The sequence below is a fragment of the Mchenga conophoros genome, linkage group LG3, assembly GCF_057382185.1.
Source record: "Mchenga conophoros isolate Kocher_MC1m ecotype Shallow Benthic linkage group LG3, M_conophoros_male_GT1.1, whole genome shotgun sequence".
Classification (NCBI taxonomy): Eukaryota; Metazoa; Chordata; class Actinopteri; order Cichliformes; family Cichlidae; genus Mchenga; species Mchenga conophoros.
This window is the reverse complement of record NC_140528.1, coordinates 31265876-31289792: the sequence shown is the minus strand read 5'-3', so window position 1 is coordinate 31289792 and position 23917 is coordinate 31265876. Positions and strand designations below refer to the sequence as shown.

The 23917-nt window shown below is 40.5% G+C and overlaps 1 protein-coding gene across 1 annotated transcript; it reads right to left on the bottom strand.

The window, feature by feature from the left end:
- Nucleotides 1-4358: 4358 nt before the first annotated feature.
- Nucleotides 4359-22005, bottom strand: LOC146578129 (protein NLRC3-like). Its single transcript, XM_085257581.1, has 12 exons — nt 21897-22005; nt 18531-18646; nt 18345-18446; nt 14451-14573; nt 13772-13850; nt 13406-13610; nt 11470-13267; nt 9882-10055; nt 9462-9635; nt 9045-9200; nt 5752-5798; nt 4359-5576 (listed from the first exon to the last, which is right to left on the bottom strand). Exons 2-12 carry the CDS (start codon nt 18617-18619, stop codon nt 5020-5022), a joined length of 3504 nt encoding a protein of 1167 aa, XP_085113707.1. The 5' UTR covers nt 18620-18646; nt 21897-22005; the 3' UTR covers nt 4359-5019.
- Between the last annotated feature and the right edge of the window lie 1912 nt (nt 22006-23917).

Sequence of the window (23917 nt, the reverse complement as noted above, 5' to 3'; positions counted from 1 at the left end):
CCCAATCAGCCAGAGTTTCGGGTGAGTTCATTGTGAAACCTGGCCCCACCTTATCATGCGAATTCCTGAGATCAGATGGCCCAGGATGTGAGTGGGCGTTAAGGCGTCTGGGAAGGGATCTCAAAACTGGATTATAGATGGCAGAGAGTTGGTGTCGTAAACCCCCGCCTCTGTTCAAAGATGGTCGCTCACAGTGGACATAGATGGCTTCTTTCACTCCTCTTTCAAACCATCTGTCCTCTCTGTCCAAAATGTGAACATTGGCATCCTCGAAAGAGTGTCCTTTATCCTTAAGATGCAGATGGACTGCTGAGTCTTGTCCTGTGGAGGTGGCTCTTCTATGTTGTGCCATGCGCTTGTGAAGTGGCTGTTTGGTCTCTCCAATGTAGAGGTCTGGGCATTCCTCGCTGCACTGTACAGCATACACCACATTGTTAAGTCTGTGTTTTGGTTCACCCGAAAGACAAAATGCCAGATATGGTGAGGGAGGGCAGAGTTGAGGCATGTCTCCTGAAGTCCACTGTCATCTCTACAGTTTTAAGAGTGTTCAGCTCCAGATTGTGCTGACTGCACCAGAGTACCAGCCGCTGAACAAAAAGCCAAACTAAAGTCCACAAACAGTCCTGTTTGTAATGTTTGTGTTATTGTCTAATGTTAATGGTGGCCTATAATGTCCTTCAGATGGGCTGACACCAGTCGTTCGAAGGATTTCATGACCACAGACGTCAAGGCGACAGGTCTGTAGTCATTCATTCCTGTTATGGTGTGTTTCTTGGTAATAGGGATGGTGGTAGAGCGTTTGAAGCAGGAGGGAACTTCACACAGCTCCAGGGATCTGTTGAAGATGCGAGTATTTTTAATGTGTTCGGGAGCAGAAGACAGTAGAAAGAAATTTTATTTTAAGCATCAGCTAGCTAGGACTACACAAAGATGAATGAGTCCAACAGTTAGGGGTATACGACTGTGGAACTCTCTTTATTATAATTTAAAGAATTGTATAAATTTACATTGTTTTAAAAAGTGTTACATGTCTAAAACGATAACCCAACATGGAGAATGTGAATGAAATTAATTGAAAAAGGATCCATTATTTATTTTTATTTTTTACTTCATTAATTTTATTTACTTGTCTTTTCTCCTTGTTACTATGTGGAGTGGTATATTCTGATTGTAAATTTGTTGTTTGGTTTGAGTTAGGACTGGAGATAAATGTTAATGTTGGTTTGTTCCTTGACTTTTGGTGCACACTTGCAATATAAGTTGGATTGTAGATAGGGCCAGGGTTTAAAAAGAATATATTCTTCTTCCTGCTCCTTTTCACACATGGTTGCAGTGCTTTACTGATAGAAAGTGTAGTTGGTTTGTCTGAAAGAACTAACTGTGGAAACTGTTGTACCAAGTGTGAAATAAATAAGTAAATGAAATGAAATGAAAAGGATATGGCCGGCCAGTTGGAGCCTTTTGCGTGCAACGATGTTGTGAAGTTTAACTGTGCCACTCCTTCGCAGGATCTCCTCGTTGGTGACGTGGTCGGTGTAGCAGATCCTAAGAATCTGGCGAAGACATAGTTGCTGAAAGACGTCAAGCTTGGTGTTGATGCAGGCCGACACCTTCCAAGTCTTGCTGGCATAAATGGCAGTTGGGATCACGATTGAATTAAGCAAATGGAGTTTGATCTTGAGGAAGATGGTGGGGGAGGACGAGATCCTGTTCATCCTCTGAAATACTGCAGCTGCCTTTTCACTGTGGCATTTGACGTCCACCTCCGCATCACCGTCATGGGAAATCACGCTACCGAGGTAGGTGAATTTCTCAGATTCTTCTAGCTGCTGTGTCCCGATGTAGAGCCCAATCATAAGTTGGGATGTTCACCTGCAACATTATTGTGTGTGAATAGACATGAGAAGACTGTCTGAGGCTGTGTCCTAATTCAGCGACCACACGCTTCAGATTACGCTCAGTTCGCGTACTACGTACGGCATGTATTAGAAAGTACGAGAAGTGTGGAAGTGAGAGGCTTGTGAAATGGGGCAATCTAGCCTTCGTCGCGCTGCTCAGGTTGCCTAGCAACCATGGATCTAACCGCAAGAAACGTTTCATACAGCATTGTTTGACAAAAATGAAGGAGAAAAAATGTTTTGTTCATTCATTTTTTTTCATGACATCACTTTAATTAGTTGAGTATCTGCGGCTAAGATCACGGGACTGTAAAAACATGATTGTTGGGCCTCATTTCTGTACTGAACAGTCATTTTAAGAGTAGGTAGCAAATAACAATTAGCTAATGCTATCCATGAGACTAAAGTCATCTCACTTTGGTAACGTAAATATGGCTAATATTGTAGTTAGTATTATATTTATCAGCAGTGAGCTTGAACTCTGTGTCAAATAAGCTTCAGTAAAGAGTCAAGTTGCAGTTATTTATATTTCCTATAACCTTAAGTCTTCACTCAAAGACAAGTATATTTAACAGTCAATATATAGATGTATCATATATAAGAGACAAATATTGTTCTTTTATTATGTTGGCATTGCTAAACTTGGCTCAATGCTTACATATATGTGTAAAAAGCAAATGTACAAGCTGTGATAACTGTTTCTGATAGAATGGAGAGTAGACTGATATATTAAATATTCCTTTATTGGGTGAGAAAATCATACCATGTCATAACTGCTTTAAGGCATACAGAATAGATAGCAGAGCCTTAAACAGGCTGACTTCTGCTAAATGGGTCAAACTGGGCACAAAGTATACAAACACATAACATCCTCGTAGAATATACAGGGAGTGCAGAATTATTAGGCAAGTTGTATTTTTGAGGAATAATTTTATTATTGAACAACAACCATGTTCTCAATGAACCCAAAAAAACTCATTAATATCAAAGCTGAATGTTTGTGGAAGTAGTTTTTAGTTTGTTTTTAGTTTTAGCTATTTTAGGGGGATATCTGTGTGTGCAGGTGACTATTACACACATAAACACATGTTCATACTTTTATTCCACAATCAGAGAGAAAGAAACAGAGAGAGAGTGCAGGACAGACAGACAGGTGACAGTCTCAGCTGTACACACTGCTACACAACAGCACCAGAGAAGCAGGATTTAGTGTTTGTGTTATTACGAGTGTAAACAAGAAGAGTTCCAGATGGTACAGTGGACACATGTGTGACTGCTGTGATTAAAGCATCTTTCTTTCAGCTTAACGAGTGAACCGTCAGCTCGTTCAAACACACGTTAAAGTCCGTTTGGCTCGACACCACCGAACAGAGGCAGCAATATAACATAGCTAACATTAACAGTGCAGTGAATCCTGCTTGTGCCGTGATATTCAGGACTGCAAACCGAGCAGCATCACTGACTTTCAGCTTGTTGTGTTTGTGGATATATGACTGACTTTAATTATCCACAAAATCATCACATTCTCTGTAAGATTAAAGTCAACTATTGTACGGTGTATATTTTACAGTAAAGACTTTAAAACCAAGTTAATGCTGAAAGCACAAACATCAACAATGTCACATAACTTTGCCGACATGCGGCCAACGGTAATGTTTTAATGTTCTTCATTATTAAACATTCGCACATAAATAAGTGACATTTTTCAGTACTTACTTTTGAAAGTCTACTCTTCAGCAGCGCCGCTTCAGCTGTCTGCCATATTTTTCGGCAAAATTATCCACACCTGCAACCGCACCACAAATTTGAAGAAAATGACGCCGCATTTGGAGTACACATTTGGACAGTAGCGATCCTAGCCTGTTTGGCGCCCTGGGCTAACACTCCCTCTAGTGAGGGAGGCTTTCAAACATCTCTGAATATATTTGATACATACTGTAGATGTACTTTAGAGTTAGATATCACAGTTTGTCACTCATAAATACAGTCTGTGAGCAGCTATTAGTTAAAATAGCTTTCTAGAAATACTAATTTCTTCAGCAGCCTCAGGAACTATATCCTCCTCTAGGTCTTCTTTATGACGGGCATTCAGCACCACTTTGTTGCGTCTGCACTGGACACCAGACGTTCAAACTCTGCAAACTTAATTAGCTTGACAGACTGGTGGTTGGAGGAGCAGCAGTTGGTGTACAGGGAGAAGAGCAGAGAAAGAACAAAACCCTGAACGAAGCCGGTGCTGATGGTCCGGGATTCCAAGACATTCTTCCCCATCCTCACATGTTTCCTATCCATCAGGACAGGAAGCCACATGGAGATCATCAGAGTTACATCAGGGCTGTATGAATCTGATCAATATATAAATTCATGTTCCTTTCATTGGCTCAGTTTTTAAAGCAGCTGTTTTTATGGAATGACAGAAACATGAGAGATGCTCAATCTCTTTAATATTTTATACACTGAGTACTATTGGATGTCCACTTATTCAGCCGAGATAGAAAAATTACATTAAGAAAGAGAAATCAAACATTTGCATTCACTTTAATGTGCTCAGGACATGCTTGTTGAACACGGAAATGTAAAGGTTGTGAACGGAGCTTCAGAGAGACACAGATTATTCACAGCGAGTTTTAGTTAGCGGAAAAATAAAAATAAGATGGCGATCCAGGAATGATTGTACCTTCCATCTTAAACCTCCTAAGATCCAAATTCTTCCATCACATACATTTTTAATTTCACTTTGATATTTGGGCTGATTGTTTTAACATTCATTGGGTCCCGAAGAATCACCAGTTTTTGTTTTTACCTGATTTTTGTTTCTAGGAAAAACGAGAGAGCCACATATGAGGATACTTTTACATTTTGATAACATAGAGCCAGTATAATGTCCTTGTGAGTGGATATTAGGCCGTTGAGGAGCAAAATGTAATATTTTGGTCAAGACAACCAAAAATGTGATGTCCAAATATATGGATGCCAGGTCCTAGGAGGTTAAGGGACTTTACAGTTTACAAGGAATCATTTGGAACAGTTCAAAACATCAACCGATTGACTCCATGAATCTGACAACGTGTTTCTCAGTCAAAGAGACAGACATGTACAGACTGAACTATCTGTTCAACAATCAGAGTGTTTCCCTAACAGGAGGGAGTGCACACAGAGACATCGAACCTCCAGACCAGACTCTAAACCCAGGATAAAGAGGTTCAGTGAATGTGGTGTTGAAGGTGTGGAGGTGGATCAGAGTGTCAGAGGAGATACCGTAGAAGGACAGAGTGCCAGCAGGACAGTCCACATACACTGCTACTCTGTTAGAGACAGAGGAGGAGGAGGAGGAGATGGATGTTTGTCTGTTATTGTGCCAGACAGAACGAGGACGATCATCGGAGCACAACAGACTCCAGGAATGATCATTCCTTCCAAACAAACAGTTAGAGCTTCGTCCTTTCTTTCTGATTCTTCTGTAACTCACTGATATCTCAACTCTTCCTCTCCATTCAACCTCCCAGTAACAGCGACCAATCAAACCATCTCTACACAGCAGCTGAGGATAAAGATCAAATCTGTCTGGATGATTAGGATATGACTGAACCGCCTTCACATATGTCATCTTCCTGTTGTTGTCAGACATTTTGAGGTTTGTGTGTACTGTGTTTGTGTCGATTGTGAGTTGACAGGAATCTGATGGAGAGAACAAACACAATCCAGCTGCAGTTATTGATCCATCATCTGTTCATTGACTGACAGTTTGATGATGACTCATGACATCAGAGATGTGAATGAGTGATGTGACCGTTTGAAGATGGTTAAATGAGTGCTGCTGTGTTTTTATGAACCACATTAAAAACCTACTTACACTTCCTCAGACCTGGTCTCAACCACTGGACTCCAGCAGGCTCCACTCTGGAAAAAAAGAGGGGCGAGACCAGCACAGTTCTCTTTCAGCATGCACACATGGACATTACATGGTATCCATACATGCATCAAACTGCTGAGGATTTCGACTGATCCTGGATCGGTCAGTACCCCACTGTATTGAATGAAATATGACTGATTCCAAGTATCGTGTGTAAAAAAATTTTTTTTTAAAAAGTAAGTATCTTTCTTTACTCGGTTATTTACACTAAAGAATGTGATAACCTAAACATTAAAGTTCATCACAGGCCCACACACTGAGATTAGTACTTACTCCTTGACTCTCACCATTCTCTGGAACACAAATTTGGGGTGATCGGGACCAGTGATGGGAATACCAATGTTAAATTGTGGCATTACTAAACCCTAGTGTGGGCTTAGGTCAGGTTACCTGACATCACTTCAAAAAAACTTTAGGAAGGACATATCACAGTTCTGGATCGGTGACCCAGTATTATGGGTTTTTGGATCATTATTATTATCATCATTATTATTATTATTGATCTTGGATTTTTACCTAGGGTTTGGGTTCTGTTTTGTATTTCTTGCTCTCCAGTTCTTCTTGGTTTGCAATTTCTTGTTCTTAGGTTTTGGTAACTATGTCCTTGTGTTTAGTGTAGGTTTAGTTCAATGTCAAGTTTTTGCATGTCGTGTTTCAGTTTTTACTTTGCACGTCAGTTTCTCATGTCTTGGTTTCTAGTTTCTAGTCTAATTAGTTTTCTGTTCTTTTTGCTGACCAGCATTAAAAGCTGAGTTTTGAGATACATTTTGGGTCTTTCTTTTCTGCCTTCTGCACACAGACCATGACAGGCCAGTCGCTTTCTTTCCAGGCTCCTTAAAATGGTTAAGAGCATATATTTTGATTCTGATTCTCTGTTAGTTCAATAAAACTTTGATTCAATTTTATCTGCCGTATTTTTTGCACTATGAGGCGCACTTAAAATCCTTTAATGATCTCAAAAATCGACAGCGCGCCTTATGTATGAACTCTGGTTGTGCTTACTGACCTCGAACTGAATTTGTGTGGTACACGGCATGCAGAAATCTGTCAAAAAATGTTCTAGTACAACTTTGGTAAGCTATGAAGGCGCACTGCTTGATGGACTGCCAAAGCATTACAGCTACTGTAGTCAGGAGTCTTGCGGAGTAATCTGGGTCAAAAAATCCATCTCCTTCAGGTCCCAAAGGCAAATGAACACTGTGGCATCACTGAGAGTTAAAAATTGTCTAAATTCTTTCATAGTTAATAAAATGATCAGTGTTGCTGCTTTACTAAGTGTAACAACTAAGTTTAACATCCAGGAATCCATGAAAACATAATTTATGAAATTTAATGGAGTTACAAGTTAGCAGGAAGTTAGTTTCGACCTAAACATGACATAATATGTTCTGACTGAGAGATTTCTGAAAAAATTAAAAAATACAGCTCTGCCCATGGCACAAATACAGTAATATAGTGTATTCTGTTAATTGCTTGGAGGACTGCCGCACACTCCTTCAGCTTGGGCTTCGGGGATTGTGACAATTAGTATAACTCAGTGATGTTGATTCAGTTTATTAAGTCTAGTTACATCTGTAACCCTCAACCTGCTGCCCCAGCACGCAACATCATGGGTCAACCACCACATGGGGGGTGGCTGTAGATCAGGAGGTAGAGAAGGTCATGTGCTGATCGGAAGGTTGGTGGTTTGATCCCTGACTCCCCCAGTCTGCATGCCAAGTCTCCTTGGGCAAGATACTTACCCCCACCTACTTTCTGATACACCCATTGAAGTATGAATGTGTATGAATGTGAATGTTAGAAAGAACTGGCAAGTATACAAAACAGTGCTTGTGTGAATGGGTGAATGTGGTGTGTTGTATAAAGCGCTTTGAGTACTCCAGGAGAGTAGAAAAGCACTATACAAGAATCAGGTAATGGTAATTTACCATTTACGATTTGCTGGCCAACCTGAATAACACTCGGAAGTGCAGTCACAAGATTACCAAGCCGGACAGCGGGAACCCAATCCCTGCCCCACAAATGAAGAATCTTCAAGTGGTGTTTACATCTTGCCCCACGGCTGCAGAACAACAGGTGAGTTTACCCTGTCTTCTGCTGTCTCGGAGGCTGTCTGAAAGCTGGGAAGCGTATTTTAATTGGGGCCCCTAATTGGGAAAAACTTCCTTTTAACAGGAAGAAACCTCCGGCAGAACTGGGCTCAGGGAGGGGTGACCATTTGCCGCAACTATTTGGGGTGAGCATAGGAAGACAGGACAAAAGACATACTGTGGAAGAGAGCCAGAAATTAATAACAAGTATGATTCAGTGCAGATAGGTCTGTTCACACATAATGAGTGAGAAAGGTGACTAAAGAAGAAATACTCAGTGCATCATGGGAATCCCCCAGCAGCCTACACCTATTGCAGAATTACTAAGGGAGGATTAAAGGTTACCTGATCCAGACCTAACCATAGAACAGCACCAAGCAGGACAGACAAAGAGTGGTGCGCTCAGCCGAACGCATCATTTGATCAGAGCTTCCTGACCTGCTGTCCATCTACACCAAGTGGTGCAAGAACAAAGCCAGGAAGATTATCATGGACCTCTCCCATCCCAACAGTGGACTCTTCTCACTGTTGAGGTCTGGGAAGTGCTTCCGCTCCCTTCAGGCCAAACCAGAGAGAATGAGGAGGAGCTTCTTCCCCCAGGATATTCAGGCCCTGAACCAGGTGTAGGACTGGAGTTGCATACAATACGTCACTGCACGCACTCTGTTTATTTGCTCACTTCTTATAATTTCTCTCTTAAATTGTTATTTGCACATAATTTTTTAATTTAAATTTCTAAATTTTGTCATAATTTGTAAATCTGCAAATCTGTAAATTCTTCACTGTTGTTTAATGGTTGTGGTTTGCACAGCAGTAAGCATTTCACCACATGTCGTACTGTGTATGTTTGTGTGTGTGACAAATTAAATTTTAAAATTTGCAGTTGTCTGCAAAATTATCCATACATAACTAGTAGATTTTTTCAGTGTCAACCATGTGCATGGAATAGTAAGGCAAAATAATAAGGCAAAATAGTGAATAAATAAATTACTATTATTATGTCAAATAATCTAATTTAATAATGTTATTTAATAACAAAATAAAATAAAAATAGACATTTAGCAAGATTGATATTTACAGTTTCTCCTCATTATCTTTAACTGTTGTTGGTCATTTTTAAAAGAAAAATAATCTTGATCTGACCTGATAATTGTTGAGTTTGGAGTCTTCAGTATGTTCAATGCTGAATCCTGCAGGTTGTTGTTACTCAGATCAAGCTCTCTGAGATTAGATGATTGTGTGCGGATAACTAAGTACAGAGCTTCACAGCTTGAATCTGACAGGTTACAGCCATTTAGCCTAAAACATTTTTTAAACAGAAATAAAATTAAAAAAAAACCACTGGTGTTAAAGTACATTTACAGTGCAACTAGATTTGGCAATATTAAATGTTTTTCCTGTTGATTCATCAATTCTGTCTTAATCATTTAGCCACATTAGCCATGTTAGATTTTTGAATAAAAAACACAAAGATAGAAAAGCACATGGATAAAGTTCAGCCTCTTGGTGATATTATTTTCCTGAATCGTTGACAAAAATGTAAATATCACCTGATCTGACCTTAGAATTTCCAGTTTGCAGTGTTGATTTGCTACTCCAACACACAGAAGTTTCACTCCTGAATCCTGTAGGTCATTATTACTCAGGTCCAACTCTCTCAGACAAGAGGACTGGGAGCTCACAACTGAGGACAGATCTTCACAGCTTGTCTCTGTCAGGTTACAGTCAGTAAGTCTGAAAATTTTGAACGCAAAGACAAATAACACAGTCATTAATATGTATTCATTTTGCAACAAGGAGTCACTAGATTTGGCAATATTTTTTTTCTGTTTGTTAATGAATTCTGACTTGAGTATTAGTTAGAAATTTAAAATTTTTACTAAGATCACAAAGACACAAAAGCACACGGATAAATTTAGCTTCCTCGTATTTTTTTTTCTAACAATCACTGACAAAAAATTAAACATCACTTGATCTGACCTTAGTGTTTCTATTTTGCAGTGTTGACTTGCGACTCCAACACACAGAACCTTCACTCCTGAATCCTTTAGGTCATTGTTGCTCAGGTCCAGCTGTCTCAGATTAGAGGACTGAGAGCTCACAACTGAGGACAGAGTTTCACAGCTTCTCTCTGAGAGGTTACAGCCACTCAGTCTGATAAGACAATAATAGGAAACAAGACAAAATCATTCGTTTTTCTGAGAGATATCAGAGGATTTATTTATAGCGATAGCTTCGGGTAGGGTTGATCGGCACAGCTTAAACTCAGTCATTCTTAAATAACCTCCTATTGATTCATACAATGAGGAGCAGCCTCAGCCATACCAGATTAGAATCTAAAAAACCAATGAAACACAAGTTTCCATCGTACACATTTGCTGTGCCATGCTATTCAACTCAGAATTACACAAAGTGCAAAGCACTTAAGCTTTTCAACCCCACTGCCCCTTGTACTAGGGGTGAGCATTCCATTTCTCACTCTCACTCACTCCATTATGCAACATTCTACCATTTGTAAAAAGCTGTTGTCTGGTGTTGGTTTTTTTGTTTTTTCCAAAACCAACCTTTGACAAGAAAGCCTAATTTCTCAGATGCAATACTAAATACCAGCCAAAAGAAAAAAGAAAAAAAAAAACTTTTTTGGGTTTTATATTTTTTTGGGTCTGACTTCGTGATTGCAAAGAAATATTCAATATGATTTGGCAATGTGTCTGCTATGCACTGAGATAGACTGGTGACACGTCCAGGGTGTACCTTGCCTCTCGCCCTATCGTAGCTGGGATAGGCTCCAGTTCGCAGTTTGTGAGCAAAGTACTCTAATAGGATGATGGCACTAAAAGGACATTAAGATAAAATGGGGCCTAATTATTCAAGACCTTGTATGTGAGGAGCAGGATTTTAAATTGTGGATTTAACAGGGAGACAATGAAGAGAACCCAATAGAGGAGAAATCTGCTCACTCTTTCTAGTCCTAAGTACTCTTGCTGCAGCACTTTGGATTAATTGAAAGCTTTTTTGAGTTTTTTGAGATGCTGATAATAACAAATCGCAGTACTCTAGGATAGAACCCAAGACATGCTTGGGTTTGGGAACGGATGGCCCGTCTGGGGCTACTGATGGCTGGATCTGGGAATATAGATTATGTTTAGGAAGTGTGAGTGTGTGCACATTGTTGATTTTTGTCTGGCCTCATGCTGAGTGAGGCCATTTGTATGTGTGTGATTGCAGGTGGGAAGGCATGCTTTTGTCTGTGTCTAAATCTCTTTTAGAACAATTCAGGCTCCCCCCAGGTTTGGGGGCCCAATTCTCCATGCCACACTCTCTGCAGTTGGTTTGTGGCCCTTCCCGCCAGTGCATAAGTGGTTTGATGTGAGGGGCTTGGTTCTGGGGAGTAAATAAAAAAAAAAAAATCCTAATAAAGGTCTAATAAAATTTGACATACATAATTCCGTTTGCTACACTGCCACCAGACACAACACACACACACACATACACACACGTTGCAGTTAAAGGGTAAAAGGCTATTAAACTGCAACTACTGTGTCTGCTACGGTGAAATACATCTTACAGAGCTCTGTTGGAGGCTTGTACCACTGGAAGCAGCCTCTGAAAAGCCTCCTCTGAAGCAGAGTACTTCTTCAGGTCAAACGCTTCCAGTTCTTCGTCTGATGATAGTAAGATGAAGACCAGAGCTGACCACTGAGCAGGAGATGGTTTATCTGTGGAGAGACTTCCTGATCTCAGGGACTGTTGGATCTCCTCCACTAGAGAACGATCATTCAGTTCATTGAGACAGTGGAGCAGATTAATGCTTTTCTCTGCAGACAGATTCTCATTAAGCTTCTTCTTGATGTACTGGACTGTTTCCTGATTGGTTTCTGAAATACATCCTGTCTCTGTCAATAGGCCTCGTAGGAGCTTCTGATTGGTCTGCAGTGAAAGACCCAGAAGGAAGCGCAGGAACAAGTCCAGGTTTCCATTTGAACTTTGTAAGGCCTTGTCCACAGCAGTCTGGTAGAACAGAGTCCCTGCAGAGTCTTTTGTTTCAGAATTCTGGGATGTTGTTTGTTGTTCTTCCAGCAGATTGAGTCCAGAGTTGATGAAGGTCAGATGGACATGAAGAGCAGCCAGAAACTCCTGAACACTCAGATGGATGAAGCAGAACACCTTGTCCTGGTACAGTCCTCTCTCCTCTTTAAAGATCTGTGTGAACACTCCTGAGTACACTGAGGCTGCTCTGATATCGATGCCACACTCTGTCAGGTCTGATTCATAGAAGATCAGGTTTCCTTTCTGCAGCTGATCAAAGGCCAGTTTTCCCAGAGACTCAATCATCTTCCTGCTCTCCAGACTCCAGTGTGGATCTAGCTCAGCTCCTCCATCATACTTAACCTTCTTCATTTTGGCCTGAACCACCAGGAAGTGGATGTACATCTCAGTCAGGGTCTTGGGCAGCTCTCCTCCCTCTCTGGTTTCCAGCACATCCTCCAGAACTGTAGCAGTGATCCAGCAGAAGACTGGGATGTGGCACATGATGTGGAGGCTCCGTGATGTCTTGATGTGGGAGATGATCCTGCTGGCCTGCTCCTCATCTCTGAATCTCTTCCTGAAGTACTCGTCCTTCTGTGGGTCAGTGAACCCTCTGACCTCTGTCACCCTGCCAAGCCACTGTGGAGGGATCTGATTGGCTGCTGCAGGTCGTGTGGTTATCCAGAGATGAGCAGAGGGAAGCAGTTTCCCCCTGATCAGGTTTATCAGCAGCACATCCACTGAGGTGGACTTTCTAGGGTCAGTTAGGATTGTAGTTTTGTGGAAGTTCAGAGGAGGTCGACACTCATCCAGACCATCAAAGATGAACACAACCTGGAAGTCTTCAAAGCTGCAGATTCCTGCTTCTTTGGTTTCAGTAAAGAAGTGATGAACAAGTTCCACCAAGCTGAACTTTTCCTCTTTCAGCACATTCAGCTCTCTGAAAGTGAATGGAAATATGAACTGGATGTCCTGGTTGGCTTTGTCTTCAGTCCAGTCCAGGGTGTATTTCTGTGTTAAGACTGTTTTCCCGATGCCAGCCCATCCTTTTGTCAGCACTGTTCTGATTGGTTCATCTCTTCCAGGTGAGGCTTTAAAGATGTCCTCTTGTCTGATTGTTGTTTCTGGTCTGTCTGGTTTCCTGGATGCTGTTTCAATCTGCCTGACCTCATGTTCATCATTGACCTCTGCAGTCCCTCCCTCTGTGATGTAGAGCTCTGTGTAGATCTGATTCAGGAGGGTTGGGTTTCCTGCTTTAGCAATCCCCTCAAACACACACTGGAACTTCTTCTTCAGAGCAGATTTATGGTTAAGTTGACAAACTTCAGCCAGATGTTCTGAAAAATCAGCCAAAAAAAAATATCAGTTCATTTTTTACAAATTCCAGATGACAGCTTTGTTTAAACCAATGTTATCCATCTCCTCAAAGACGAAAAAATGTTCTAGTTAATCAGGAGCTAGAGAAATCCTCTTACTGTTCTGCAGACAGTCAGCCAGCTCCTCCTGCTTCATTCTCCTTAAGAAGTCCACTGTGATCTTCACAAATCCCTCTATGCTGCTCCTCCTCTGCTCATCATCCTCCCGCTGACTCTCTATGCATTCTGGGTAATCTGGACTCAGAACCTTCCGCATCTTTTTCAGCTCGTTCTTCACAAAAGTGATGATGTTGTCCTCCAGCAGCTGGAACAGAATACATTATGAATGAGCCAATCAACTGAAATCATGGAGCCAAACATCAGATCCATGTTGGACACACTGACAATCCACTGGTCTACAAAGAGCATCATGGAGATGACTGTGAACAGAATAGATGTGAAAGTAGTTGTTGTACATGTACAGACCATAAATATGGAGTCCAGGTCTGTTTGATGCTTCTGGGCAGACTGACCACTGGGAACCTCCGAGCTCTCCTGATCCACTCTGTGGAGGAATCATGAAAAATTATTTCACATCAACTATGTCCCCAGAGAGACAAACAAAGTGGCAGACAGAAGTTTCTAGTGCACATTTTATCCACCTTGCGAGCCAAGTGACTACTGACTAAAAGTTAGAGAGCAATGGCAAACATTTTGCCATCTTTTAAAAAAATAAATAAAACCCAAGTCCTTATTTGTTATTTTCTTAAGTTTTCTGTTCATGCTTGAGTTCTGATTTCTGCTACATTTTAATATCATTACAGTACTTCAACATGATGTTTGTTGTGTTATTTAATTTCTTTTTCTTTTTTAGTTCCTGTTGAGTTGGTGATGGTGTAATTTCCTATTTTGAGTTCATTACTTTCATGTGTAATTCTTCAGTGCTCATTGTCTTGACCTTTCGTGCTAGTCCATTGGTTCCCCTGTTCTTTGATTTTATGTTGCATCTTGTTTATTGTTAGTCTTCCTGCATTATACTGTACAATTTTTTTATTATCTTGCAATAATTAGTGTAAATAGGACTGAGGAAATGTGTTTGCATTGGAGTTTATGTCCAACAACATCAAGCAGTTAAATCAAAGAGTTCATGTTACTAACAGCTCACCTCTCTGCAGCAGACAGAGGCTGGAATTTAAAATCAGTGTCACGTGGATTAGACCAGTCACTCTTTAAGGACACACAGCTGGGTTCGGGTACAGGTTCAGGTCCAGCAGGTCTACCGTCGATCCTGTTAGGGAAGAAAAATGTGTTTTTAATTTGGAGTCACATAAGTTGAAGAAGACTTAATACCTTCATCATCCCAAAGAGAAAGTGGTTTGGCTGAGCATGAGCAGAGGGAAACTCCAAATTAGCGTTGGCAGTGTAGGAACAGAGCACCACCCAGAGGTAAACAGTCATTTACATTATGCAGGACTATTAATGGTCCTAATGTGAGAAGGAATTTAAATGTACAGGTTTAACATGTTTTAAAGAATTAAGGAATTCCTCTGACTCTGTAGTTACAAAGGCACTTTCTATTGCCTCTCTGAACTACTGTCTTCACCACTGAACAAGTGTAACTTGTGAATTATCTCCAGAGCTGGGCCAGAACTGCACATATGGTGAAAGTCTTTTGTTTTCCTTAGCTCTCTAAGAACTGGACAAATTACTCTAAGGAGTCATCTACACTGTACAAACTATGCTGCACCAGCACTAATATATATATATATATATATATATATATATATATATACCGTAATTGTCGGGCTATAAGTCGCTACTTTTTGCACAAGCTTTGAACCCTGCGGCTTTTAGTCAGGTGCGGCTTTTCTATGGATTGTCCATGATTTTTGTCATATCGTAAGACGATTTGTTTTGTTTGTTCCGCCGTTGTACGGCACTACGTTGCCTGGCGGAAGGGCATGTGATCAGACACACAGTATCGGGGTTCAAGAGTGGTATGTTGATCACATGTCCATCCACCAGGAAACATAGTGCCGGACAAGTAGCGCGAAAAACAAACTTCAAAGTAGCGCTACGCATTCAGCGGGAGGCGTGGATGACGAGCGGCGATAAACTTGCGAAAAGCAAGTTATGCTCAACTCCACCGGTGGAATCTGACAGCGTGGAAAAGTGTGAAAACATCCACGATCACCAACAGATTTCGAAGGACTGGACTGCTGCATGATGGAGAGGAGGACACCGCCACGGCCCTTCTGAGGGTGTTCGACTCTGACACTGACAACGAGGATTTTCTTTGGTTTTGAATGTATGTACAAAACAGGATTTTCCCCTGATTTTAGCTTGTGCGGCTAATATTCAGGTGCGCTTTGTAGTCCGGGAAATATGGTAGGTATATATATATATATATATATATATATATATACATATATATATATATATATATATATATATATATATATATACATATATATACATATATATATATATATATATATACATATATATATATATATATATATATATATATATATATACATATATATATATATATACATATATATACATGTATATATATATATATATATATATATATATATATATATATATATATATACATATATATATATATATATATATATATATATATATATATATATATATATATATATATATAAGCTCTCACAACTTGCTGTCAGGAAAACTTCAGATGGGATTTAGGAAGAATTAATCACTAGTCAATGTTTACCTAACACTTTTAACTTCTGGTGTTTGGCATCAAACATTTTTGTTTTACTCTTAATTTCATCAGTGTTTTTACAGTTTCTGCTCTTCAGTGCTTGACATGTATTCATCTTCTGGCACCCAAAGTAGCATAAGCACATGTTTTAGTTCTAGTTCCTCCCCTCTGCACCAGTTACTTGAATCCAACTGTGAGCAACAGCTCAGACCTGTTATCAGTTTATCCTAACTAAGGATGGGTATCGTTTAGGTTTTATCTGATACCGGTGCCAAATCGGTACTTTTGAAACGGTGCCGGTGCTCAAACCGGTGCTTAAAGAATGGAGAACACAAAATTGGTCCAAAATCCTCTCATGTTCAGCTGGTTTTTTGTAAAAAGATAACAATGTTAGCCTTTTCTGCAGCTATGGGGCATATATGGTATCACTCTTAGCTGGAAGCAGTGCTTAACCAATGGAAAAAACACAAACTTTGTCCAAAAACCTCTCATGTTTAACTGTTTCCCTCTTTTTCTTTGGTCATTTTAGCCTTTTTTGGCCAGGGTGAAGGGAGTATCTGCCATCAAACAAGAAGACAGCCGCATGTGGCTATGATGATGTTTGCTAGTTCACCTTACATGCATTTATGTAATAACGTGGTTAGCCTACTCAACGTAAATTACACACGAACAACATTAAGCTACTCACGCAGAGAAGAACGGCTGCTGCTGCCATCATCATCCTCATCATTTCTGCTACACTGGCAGGGCTAGGGGCCAGGACTCTCCTCTTCGGGTTTTTGGGGGATGTTGCTAAATCCGGGTCCGATAACAGGCAACCCACCAGCAGTAGATGTGCTCGGTGTGAGGTCTCACAGCAAGCTATCAAATACGGCGCATTTCTCGGCTTTTAAAAAAAAAAACGTTATGGGTCGCCAGGTGTTTCATTGGATTCGAGGTGTTACCTCGATTGACAGTATCACAGTATCAGCTTAAAGCACTTGTTGCAGGCTGCTGAGTTTGCATCTTTTGCTGTGAAGTACAGCCAGACTTTTGACCGCTTCGTCTTGGGCATTTTTAATCTGTAGCTCTGCTCTAAAAGAACGTACGTACCTGGCCCCGCCTACTATCCGCGGCAACGTAAAATGATTGGCTAGAAGTGTATCACAGCTCAGGAAAGAAAAGCACCGAAATAAAGCATCAAAATGTGCGCTGCTTTTCGGTCTGGTTACTACCGTTTATGTCAGAACCGGTGCCATGATGGCACCGGACACCGGTACCCATCCCTAATCCTAACACATCCTACAAGACTCAGACTAAAATAAAAAAATTACTTTTGAGAATGATGATTACAACATGAGAAAGACTTTCAGCCAATATTTTAAAATAGTGACATGGTTCTTTTTAAATTTGGTTTTATCTATTTAGTGAAGATCGCAGCAGTGCTCTAACTTGTGTAGCACCTGATTCAGATTCAGAAGACTTTATTTATCTTTGAGTCGGCAATTAAGAGACAGACCTTACCGACAATACACAAACATCACATTGGGGAGACAGGTCAGGCTAGATAGCTGGCCCGTCAGCCACACGAGCAGCGACCCGGAACCAAACAACAATGGAAAATGCACAATATGAGGAAAGACGAGGAGAAAAAAAGAACAAAAATGGGGTGGGGGGGTGAGTATAGTTCTGTGTCAGTGTATATGCGTATGTGTGCGTGTGTGTTCCATGTTCAGCTGAGAGAAAGTGTCCCTTCACCCAGTTAAGCAAAAGTCAACAATCTTCGGTCGATGCGGGTGGCCTTGAATGAGGAGGGAGAAAGGCATAACAAACAGTCTTATTATCTAAGGGAGAATATTGTTATTCCCGTAAGCTTTTGCCTTAAGCATCTAGCTGGCGCCAGGGGCGCCACATGAGATGAAGATGGTAGCTGCTTTGGTTAGTGGGAACAAATTGCAGCTGGTCTAATGTATGTCACTGGTCACCAGGTCTCTCAGTTCCGGCTGTTCTTCTTCAAGACGTTATCCATTCAGCAGAGCCATGACCTTCTCGAAGATCTTATCCATATTGTGTTTTAAAAAATAAATAAAAAATAAATAAATAAATAAATAAATAAATAAAAACAGTGCTCACAGCCCTGCCCATCGTCGATCATGTCGGCCAGTCTTGTGGGATTTTGAACAGCTGTAGCCACTTCTTGTTCTTCGATAAGCCAGGTCTCAGCCAATTGGTAGATGTCCACGTATCTCATATTCAAACACAATCCAACAGGTACTGTAGTAATATGGATTAAATAATATTAAATAAGCTCTCAAAAAGTTCATGTTACTAACAGCTCACCTTTTTTGATCAGATGTCTGCTGGGCTTTAAAATTAGCCTTATCTCCTTTAGAAGCGTCACTCTTTAAAGACAACCTCCTGGATAGAGGTCCAGGCTGGTTCCTGTGAATAATGATGGAGCAGTGATGTGAGTGCTGAGCTGTGACATGGAGAAGAGTCATGGACAGTTAGAGATGGTCATCTCACCTCTGAGCTTTGGTCTGGCTCTCATGTTCCCCACACAGAGTGCTTTTAGAGGGAGGGGCTCCATCCTCTCTGTCCTCACACTGATCCATGCTGCTCAGCTCACAAACACTTTCTACCTGCAGAGGAAACACAAATCATTCATGTGCACATCAACTGAAACCCTGCTTTCCATCATGTGTGCTGTCCAAATATCAGCTGCTGCTTTCCTGCTTCATCTCAGTGTCAGCTGAATGCAGTCAGACAGCAGTGTGAGGCAGAGGAAGCTGCCATCAGCTGCTCTACTATCAGTCCACTAGATGGAGGCATGACACACACGATGCATTCACTGACACAAACTGATTCACTATGACTGGAGGCTTCAGTCCAGTAACACGCAGCCAGTTCAACCAATGAGTCATTGAATTCAACACGTATTACAAACATTTTCAAACATTTCAGCCAATCCATGATTCCAATAAGATCAGCAGAGTTAAAAGTTTCAAACTAATTATTCCTGCTGAGTTTGCAGAGAACTGAACACACAATAATTTACTGATAATAAGACGCTCCTCATAGCTCTTTGTTCAGTACGGCTTTCCTTCTCCCCATAAACCTGGAGGTTGCAGAGTTAAAGATGTAATTGATTGTCACCAATGGGGACACATTTAGACATAAGTATGTCAGACGGACAGCTAGGATCAAACACTGTGGACGCAGAGACATCTGTGCTTTTACTTAAATCACATCTGTTTATTAACAGGAGTTAGTAGTAGTAGTTATTATTAGTAGTAGTAGTTATTTTGTAATAATTATTTTGTAATTATTTCGTAATCATTGTCATAATTACCTTCTATTGAAGCAGATTCAACATTTGTGATGCAGTGTTTTTAATGAGAAGCACAATTTTTTTAATCAAGTTCATGCTACATCTATACAACTACCTGCACTGTTATTATAAAGAATGGATGAACAGCTCCACTATCAGCTATTCCTTCATACAAATGCATCTGCAACTGTGTGTGTGTTTGTGTGTTAAATTATTTTCTCATGTCTCCATAAAATGACCTGAAACTGTCTAATAGCTACCATTTTAACAATATAAGCCTATAAACTACAGTTCCACACACTAACACAAATTCATAACCTATTTAGAACACATACCATCTTTTTCTTAGGGTATGAAGACAAAAGCTATCAACACAAAGCAAAGACGAAAATTTTCGTGTTTATACTGTAAAAACATGAACAAGAACAAGTAAAAACAAGGGCTGCAGTGTGACTGCTCATCAGTTGAAATTCAGGCTCTGGCTGCTGTGCTGGGGTCTGCAGAGACGCAGCTTTAACGTCACTCTGTGTTCTTGGCTAGCTCTGTGTTATCATGCTGTCTGTGCAGATGGTTTGATGCCACTGTACCTAACTTAACTTTTACAGCCTTTCATTCTCTCTGGCTGTCAGTTCTAGTTGAGCAATATAGCTTTTCGTTTATTGTGTAAATACAGTCTCATTAACTTCTGTTATTGTTAGATTTTTTGTAACTGAGGATTATATTTAGCATATATTTATGGTGAATTTAATGACTGGAATAACTTTATGTGATTCAAAGTTCAAAATAATAATGTCTATCATTTATTTAATTTCTTTCAGTTCATCATCTTTCTGAAAGCCATTTGAATTCTCCTCTTTCTCTCTAACCCAACTCTCTTCTGATGGCTGCTTTTACTTTGTCTCTACAAACAGAATCTACTGCTTGAAGATACCACCTCATCCACCAAGGCCGTCTCCCGTGGCTAGTTAACCAGTAGAAAGTTGGCACACAGACCAGGTAAGGTATAAGGTATAAAATATTATAGTGATCCCAATAATATTTATAATATGACGACAGAGAATAGAGGAAGTGGGTCTTGAGGCACCCATTTAAGTCATTATTAGCTCTCTGCTTTGTCTTACATCATGTTCGTGATAAACAAAAATGCTGTGAATGATGTTGCGTGTCTTTAGCTAGCATAATACAAAAGAAACAATCTTCCGTGAAAGTTTAAACTGGAAAAACTAGTAACTGAATGCATCAAAGTTTCAGTTTGCGGTTCACCTGATCTTTGTGAAGCAGAAACAATAACAAGATGTTAGCTAATAGATATATATAACATCAAAACACAACAGGAATTTCTTTGTTTTACACTTTAATTCAGATCATACAGCAGATTAATTTTATGTAAAGGAAATAATACATAATAAAAAATACACCTGCTGTTCTGCTCTCAGTTCCATCAGTCTCTGTGACGCCAGAATAATTACCTGTCAGCAGAGGAATTTTTAAACCAACACTTCCTCATGTTTGAGCTTGTCACGCGTTGTGTGTGTCTGCATATTTACTACATACTATTAAAATTATATTTTAGTGAGTTCCTTCTGTTTTTACAGTCTGGATTAGGCTGCTTCCTGCTCTGTAGGTCTTCATCTCTGCTGATCAGGAGGTCTCAGACTAGATCTTTTAGACATGAGCCTCTGATCCTGTTAAAGTAGTTCAGATCTTTACGTAACTTAACATTTCCAAAAGACTGAAATCGCACTGAGTTATCCGAGTGCGTGCTCTATAAGGACTCTGATATTAGATGATCTGTATTATTCCGGAAAACAGGTTAAAGGGGAAAAAAAAGTTTGAAGCTTTTTTTTTTTAATTCAAAGGCTTGGAACCTCAGAGGAGGGTAATACACAGTGAAACTCAAGAGACCACATTCTGACCTACTATTGATGATTAAAACCTTTAAACTGAAAAATAAAAACAAGAATAATAAAAAAAACCTCAAATCCAGCAATTAAAATCACAGAATTCAACGTGAACATGAACGTGAACGTGAACATGACAACAGCACAACACAAAGACATGGAAATGTCTGCTACATCTAAATATTTTTCTGCATGTTATGCATGACTCGAGTCAAAGCCCAGTTCAGGTTTACTCCTGCAGAGTAAACCTGAACTGCTTTACTTTGTGTTTTGTTTTTAATTTATTTGTTTGTTTTTCATGAGACTTAAGTAAAAATCTGAATTACAACTTTTTAACAAAAAAACTGATTTTATCAGATTGATCTTCCCTTTAACTGGATACAATGTTCAATCAGATTAATGATCAGTGTCTGATTAGTCTAAAGTTTCACACAGATCTATTTAAACTGTTTATCACAATAACAAATGTTTTAGTGCAGACCTACTGACTGATAACATGTGTGAATTCAATCAGTCAATAATCTATAATCATGTGGAATTGTCTTCAAACACAAAAGTGATCAAAGTTTGTCCTGATATAAGAGCTTAACATTTGGTCCAAACATCACAGAGCGGAAACAAGCAGTCAAACTGTTAAAGAAGGAAACAAAGCAAACTTACAGTTTCTTCACACGGAGATACAATCAACAAGCTCCACTCCACACCTGAGTTTGTGTTTCCAGCTCAGACGTGTTAAACGCTGCTGCTGTGCTACATTTGTCATTTCCTGCTTTCACTACCATCCATGTCAAAGCGCTGAAGTCATCTGATCACTTTAATGCAGTAAAGCAGGAGCTGTAAGTCTGACATTTATTTACTGTCATCACAAACACACACAGCTGGATTAGCACCCAGACAAAGGGCTGAAAAGCTGAAAATCATTCTTTGATTATTATTATTATGTATCCTGTTTATGTGGAGGCAGTTTTCCATCTGTCAGTGCTGAAGAAGACGTCACTGATCACATGACTCTAAGGGATGTTTCCTGCACCTCGCTGATTCTGAGCCATGAAGATTGAAGGCAGCTCTGAAGGCAAAGCAGGTCTGAGCCTGTGTTAGCAAGCTGTACCTAATAAAGTGGTAGTAAGTGTGTCAAGGACTCGGTAAGTAATGATAGCAGGGGGCAGCACAGAGAGGTTAGGCGCTGTCAGAGAAGCAGACTCACATCAGACTGGTCATATTCCATCATCTATACCTGAAATAATCATCAAACACACAGCAGACTTGAAACATGTGGAAACATCTGGACCTCAGTCTCAGCCTCAGACCTGCTCCTCTGCTTCCTGTTTACAGCGCACACATCATGCTGTGTACTGAGAGTCATGTGATCAAAGCGAGGACCTGGTACTCTGACACAGAGCTAGCACAGTTATCCTAATGTGTGATATTACTTCTAACCAGAGAGCATTTAGCTTTCACAGCCAGCCAACATCCTTTAACACTGAGCATGTGCAAACACAGCTCGCAGCTTCCATTACTCACAAGCTCCAGCCCTCCACTTAAAAGCCCAGAACAAACCTTGTGAACAACACAGTCCAGAGAGGTCATGTTAACGCTCTGTTTCGGGTGGGAAACTCAGCTGTGGTGTGGCTGTGCCTCTCCTACAATCTCTGATGTCAGAGCTGCTAAATTAGACTGAACTGAAGCCAGATTCAATCTTAAAACAGCCACAAAGTCTCAGAGAGAGAGAGCTCCATCTCTGGACCCAAGTATATGTTCCACCACCACGCTGCGATGAATCTTGGGATAGGGTGGGTCCACCTGTCCTTCAGATCCAGGAAGAAGGAGGACACAATTGCGGGAGCCTTGGATTAGCAAGATGGCACGGCCACGTCCAGACACCTTCCCGACCGCTCCGCACAGACTATGCACCTTTTTAGTTGTTAACTTATTTATTGCTTTGTTCTATGTTCCAAAATCTTCTGGCTTTTTAGTTTACGACAGCAGATTGCTTCTCAACATTGGTAATGTTACGGCCCTAGCAGGGCCTCTCTCTCTCCTGAGGGTGCCTGTGTGGGCGTGTCCCACTACCTCCTACCTGAGATGCCATCTTTCCCTCCAGCACAGCTGACTCCCATCAGCAATTAAGGGTATTTAAGCCCAGAGCAGGGTGAGCTCTGGGCCAGAGTGCCATTTGTGCGGGTACAGCTAGTGAGCTGTGTTTTCCTTTTGGCATTACTGACCAACGCCTGAGTTTTGTTTGTGTTACTTTTATGGTGATAGCGGCTTGTCCTAGTGATGGTGAGATGAAGCCTCATGATGAACTGAAGCTTTCCATCCAATTGGTCGACTCATGGTTCGAAGCATTGTGATTAGTGATGGGCAGATGAAGCCCCATGAAGCACTGAAGCTTTTCATCCAATTGGTTCACCCCAATGCGAAGCTTCATGAAGCTTCATTTGCTCTAGCAGGACACCTACTGGACGTAAAAAATAATAGGTGGCATGAATTTGAAGAGTGTGGCATTTTGCACACAGCCTGTAAATGTCAACAACAAAAGGAGTGTGTAAAACATGTATATTGTAGTGATGGCAGTATACTGTGTATATTTATAGTGGCAGTATGGAAAATGATTATTTGGAAATGCTTGAAATGGAAATGATCATTTACTGTGAGGTGAGGTGTGGTTGGGGTGTGGACAG

What these genes read in the sequence shown, in the direction of transcription:
- LOC146578129 (XM_085257581.1), bottom strand. Translation starts at nt 18,619, where the DNA reads ATGGATCAGTGTGAGGACAGAGAGGATGGAGCCCCTCCCTCTAAAAGC. An exon ending in AGCCAGACCAAAGCTCAGAG is followed by an intron (nt 18,447 to 18,530) that starts GTGAGATGACCA and finishes CATTATTCACAG; the next exon opens with GAACCAGCCTGGACCTCTAT. An exon ending in CCAAACTCAACAATTATCAG is followed by an intron (nt 5,799 to 9,044) that starts GTCAGATCAAGA and finishes CTTTTTTTCCAG; the next exon opens with AGTGGAGCCTGCTGGAGTCC.